Here is a 5,206-nt window from a genome sequence, read left to right as displayed (position 1 = left end):
ACCTTGGGCTAGGTTAACTGTAATTTGCACTAGGTCGCGTATTGATTGCTCGACATTCAGAGGAGTTTTAGATGTGCCTCCCGATCGAACCATTCTGCGCTGAAAATAATGCAACGGCTAGTTCAGTGACATACACATAATCATTATTCACTTAACCATTACACATTTGCACATTCATACAACACGTTTTTATTGCGAACAAATATTAAGTCTCTATTAACTTGCAATATAAACATCTCAAGTAAGACGTCACATCCAATAATAAAATAATGAAAAGAAATTTATTATTATTGAAAATGGAAAATCTATTGTTTCAAGGAAACATAATATAAATAAATAAATAAATGAATAAACAATGTTAACTTACTACTTAGCATGCAAGCCTTATTAAAACTGAAATAAATAAATAAAAGAAAAATAAAATACTATAATCCTAATTATATTTTCAGAGAAAACTAGGGACTATAATGGTGAGCTTCGTCATCTGACTCATGATTGTCAGTTTCGTCCTCAACAAGCTCGTCATCCTCTATAAGTTCCTCTTCCTTCAGGGGTTCTTCCTCTTCTTCCGTAGGCTCCTCTTCTTCTTCTACGGGATATTCATCCTCTACGAGTTATTCAACCTCTACAGGCTCTTCCTCAATCGGATCCCCTTCAGCAGGCTCATCTTCATTAGGATCTCCCTCTTCCTCGTTTCCTACATCCAGTACAGGTGCCACTTGATTTTCTTCAATCACTGCAATAAAGGTCCTAGTATTCTCTTCATCATCGAAAATGTAGGTAAGAGTCCTAAGGTCTGATGTTGTGTAGTAATTCTCGGGTATGAACTCATCCTCAAACAATTGGTACCTTGCTCTTTTCGCAGCTCTAGGTGGCGTTTGTGTCTCACGCTTAACTCCAGGATTCTCAGAATTCCCATCTACAACACTAGCTCCCGAACTTTCCCCCACATGATAGGTTCCTTGAATTGAAGGTGATGAGGTAGAGGAGTCACAACCTCTTTTTTCACGGATTTTCCACTCATTCTCGCAGTATTTGAGGTCGGTAATGAAATGCTCAATAGTAGGAAGGTATTGGTTCCGGTAGGTATGCTTCTCCCTGTTAAAGTTTCCCTCTTCGGACCATAAATCCCCATATCTATGATGTACGAAACGGTAGGGTTCTACGTTAGGGACATAACGAAGCATGAAATGTATCTTCTCCGATTCAGTCCTTAGCCTCGTATCTCCCTGCATGATCCTATAGTCCATAGCAGCTTGCATTTTATAGGCCCAAATGTCCCAATCTTCGGCTATTCGGTGTTTCATCAAGTATTCCTTAGATCCTATGTCGTAAACCATCTGCGAAATTAAAGAAAGGAAATAATCTAAGTTTTGGTTAATTAAAGGTTTTAAAAACATGTATTATATATATACATATATAAGAGATAAAACGATTATTTTAAACTCTAGGACTCCTCGAGCACGTTCAAAATAATTTCAACAATTAAAGGATTTCGTGCTAAAATATTTAAAATAAGGTTCTACAATTCCCTTTTTGAAACATCTTTTATACCAATTCAGAGATACTTAGTGCTCCTAACCAATATATTTGTACCTATTCTTGTACATCATCATAATCTATTCATATTTCGACTTAACCAATTCAATCAAACATACACAAAATTTCATATAATTACGATTGCAAGGCAAGAAAAGAGATTACAAATAAAATCATTCATATGATATAATGCACGTAAAAGTAAGCTATATGCTCCTATCTCATACTACCGATTTTAAAAATTATTTTAAAACATCTTTGAAAATAGGAACTTCTGACTCTGATAATAGTTTTGTAACACCCCAAAATCCATACACGTCTAAACTACGTTGCATCAACTTTAGGAATGTTATCGCCGCGGTGAAACGCAAGACTTTTTGAAATAAAACATTATTATGAAAACTAAACTGTAGCGGAAATAAAATGTTAACCACAACTCGAGAATCATCATTGACCCCTTTTATTCAAACCGCAAACTAAGTAAATTATAATATTTCTATAATGTTCAATCAAAACATGTAAAAGTTTAAAAATCGGTGAATATCGCACGTATGCCCAATCTCATGCAACAACACCAGCATACTTAGTCTCTCCCAATTGAAGCATCAACGGTTCATCACAGGTCAATAAACAAACATAAATAACAAACAATCAGCTATGCTGAGTACGTACTAAAACTTTAATTTGAGATAATATACTAAGCATAATCGAAATAATAAGAATCGTTCCTAGACATGATACTACGAAAGTATTACATTTATAATTTAGTTGGCAGCGAACGGACACCATCATCTTACTAGAATGATACGGGCAACTTAATCCTTGATAGACAGTTTGGTCTATTAAATGAAATGCAAATACGATTTCGTTCCATCCCACATCCATCATCTTTGTATGCATATCCCCAAAATTGTATGGAGCCTTCCAGCTACTTAAATTATCAAAATTTATAAGGACACTATTGTCGTCACAGTAGGCTTGCATAGGAGTGTAGAACAAATCACACTCCCACCATTGTTCATTATTTGTAAGGTGTCCGATTACAAAATTATTGCCAAAATCCTTCCTTACTATTATCCATTCACATAACATTAAACACATAATCATTTAATGTTCTTTCTTAAATACATTGCTTAATTCTTTAATTCTTGTAAGATCCTTACTACACAATAACTCAAAGTATTTCAATCCAATACTTTTCATGCTTATGATAAAAAGGAATTACACATTCCAAAAAATCCAAATCACAAGTCATACAATTAGGAATACATACAAATTTTCAATCCATTTCATGCTACTAATGAACAATCTCATCAATCATAATCATATAATCATTCTCTATCATAATTCTAGGTTCCAATGAAAGAATTCATAAGTTAACATGATACTAAAATATCCAACTGAACTAGTACGTGTACGTACCTTGTAACGAAGAATATTCGCTGACTATTTAAATGCTCCGCTTATAAAATTAAGACCTAATCGAATAATGAAATATTTCAATGCTACATCCTTGATATTATTAAAATAAAAACAACTTGACTAACTATGTAAAACTTAGTGTTTCGAAATATAAAAATAATCCATCTTGTTGTTTAAACTTCCTTTTTCATAAACATTATTTAAACTAACATCTTTGAAAACTAATAATAATATGTTTACAAATATGATTTTAGTTAGCTTACATCATACTTATTCATAATACCGAAACTTAAATCAATATACATAGGTATAATTTAAATCAGAATTGAGAATTAAAATCTTCCTAAGAACTAATATTATAATCAAGAATATGATTTCTTTAACTTTTACTATATTTCATTTACAAGCTCAAATTAAACCATTATATCTTTAACTTTTACTATATTTCATTTACAAGCTCAAATTAAACCATTATATCCAAGTATTACCAAAAATCAAATTTGAATAACAAGATTATTATAAGAACTATAACTATAGCTAAAAATCTGATTTCTTTTACTAATTTTATAATTTAGTTATACTTACAAACGCTAATCAAATTTACAAACTTAAATCAACTTACAAACTTAATCAAATTACCAACTTAATCAAATTATCAACTTCATCAAATTACAAAATCAGTTTATACAATTTAATTTAACGTAGAAAAAAGAGAAAAGTTATATTTGTTTATATACCGAACGCGCTGGCGACAGAATCCGGCAACACACTAGCCACGCACCACCGCTCGGACGCACGGCACACAACTCGACTCGTAGCCTCGCCTCGAGTCTCGCACAACCCGTCGCACTATGAGCCTCGCAGCGTCGCACGCCCAGCACACACACGATCGCAAACACGAACCTCGCACAGCCCACTGCTCGCTCGACGGCGCACACACACCGCACAGCCTCACACTCTTGGTTTGCCTCGCCCGCACACACCCACAAAACTTCGCCTCGAACGCTCCCAACCCTCGCCCAGCACTCGAACCCACACCTCGAGTCTCGCACTCGCTTCTCACACACACCTCGGATGCTCGCGCACCACTCGAAGGCTGACGATAGTTCAGGGGGGTGAAGAGAAAAAGTGGCGAAGGAGGAGGAAGAAGAGTGACGAGGGAGAAGAAAAGAGGAGAGAAATTTTTTGAGGGAGGGGAAGAGGAAAACGGCTGCTTACTAATAGTTTGGGTTTTGTTGATTTTTTTTATTATTTTTTCCTTCTTCTCTTTTTTTTTTTTTTTTTTTGAGGGGCCTTCTTCTCTTTTATTTATAGGATGGTAAACCTAGGTTTACTAAGGGTGCGTTCTATTCAACTTATTGGCCCTGAATTTATTGGACCTTATCTGAACAGAATTTATTGAACCTGAACTGAACTTATTGGAACTTATTAAACCTGATTGGACCTGATTCAAACTTATTGGACCTGATTGAACCTGATTGGAACTTATTGGACCTTATTGGAACTTATTGACCTTATTGAAACTTATTAGACCTTATTGGCCCTGATTGAAACTTATTAGACCTTATTGGACCTGATTGAAACTTATTAGACCTTATTGGACTTGATTGAAACTTATTTGACCTTATTAGACAAAAAAAATTGATCATTAATAACATAAATATTACCACTAACGTAAATACTATCCCTCAAAATTTTTTATGGAGTAATAATTATTATAATTCGTCCTTTAAAAAATAATGATTATTAATTATCTCTTATGATAATTAATTTAACAAAAAAATTTACTAATTATATATTTGTCTATACATAACTTTCGCCACTAATATATCTAACAGTTTTGTTTTGATTTTATAAAACACTAGTAGAAAAGCAAAAATTTTAATATGAATAATAAAATAATAGACATAATAAAAATAAATAATAAAATAATATACATAATACAAATAAATAATAAAATAATGTAATTATAATTATTATTGCAAAATATTGTAATTATAATAATAATTATTATTGTTAACCTAATTATTTGACCATGATTATAATATTATTTAATATCAATATGAATAATCAAATAATAGACAATAATATAAGTATAATAATATACATTGTGGTACTTTAAGAAAAAATTCTAATAATAACATAATCAACTAATAGTAATATGAATAATAAAATAATAAACATAATATAAATAAATAATAAAATGATAGACATAATATAAATAAATAATAAAATAATAGATACT

General features: G+C 32.2%; 1 protein-coding gene across 2 annotated transcripts; it reads right to left on the bottom strand.

Annotated features, from left to right (window-relative positions):
• Positions 1–267: 267 nt before the first annotated feature.
• On the bottom strand, positions 268–4,359 carry LOC104897862 (uncharacterized). Of its 2 annotated transcripts, XM_010684822.4 has the most exons (3): positions 3,699–4,359; positions 2,962–3,017; positions 268–1,340 (listed from the first exon to the last, which is right to left on the bottom strand). In XM_010684822.4, exon 3 carries the CDS (start codon positions 1,338–1,340, stop codon positions 615–617), a length of 726 nt encoding a protein of 241 aa, XP_010683124.1. In that variant the 5' UTR covers positions 2,962–3,017; positions 3,699–4,359; the 3' UTR covers positions 268–614. The 2 variants fall into 2 exon arrangements, with proteins under 2 accessions (XP_010683124.1, XP_048500441.1); XM_048644484.2 differs by lacking the exon at positions 2,962–3,017.
• Positions 4,360–5,206: the final 847 nt, after the last annotated feature.

This window comes from Beta vulgaris, chromosome 1, assembly GCF_026745355.1.
Source record: "Beta vulgaris subsp. vulgaris cultivar EL10 chromosome 1, EL10.2, whole genome shotgun sequence".
NCBI lineage: Eukaryota > Viridiplantae > Streptophyta > Magnoliopsida > Caryophyllales > Amaranthaceae > Beta > Beta vulgaris.
Note: the sequence above shows the minus strand (reverse complement) of the source record. Positions and strands in the feature narration are given on the sequence as shown.

Coding starts and splice junctions, on each gene's coding strand:
- LOC104897862 (XM_010684822.4), bottom strand. CDS start 1,340: ATGGTTTACGACATAGGATCTAAGGAATACTTGATGAAACACCGAATA.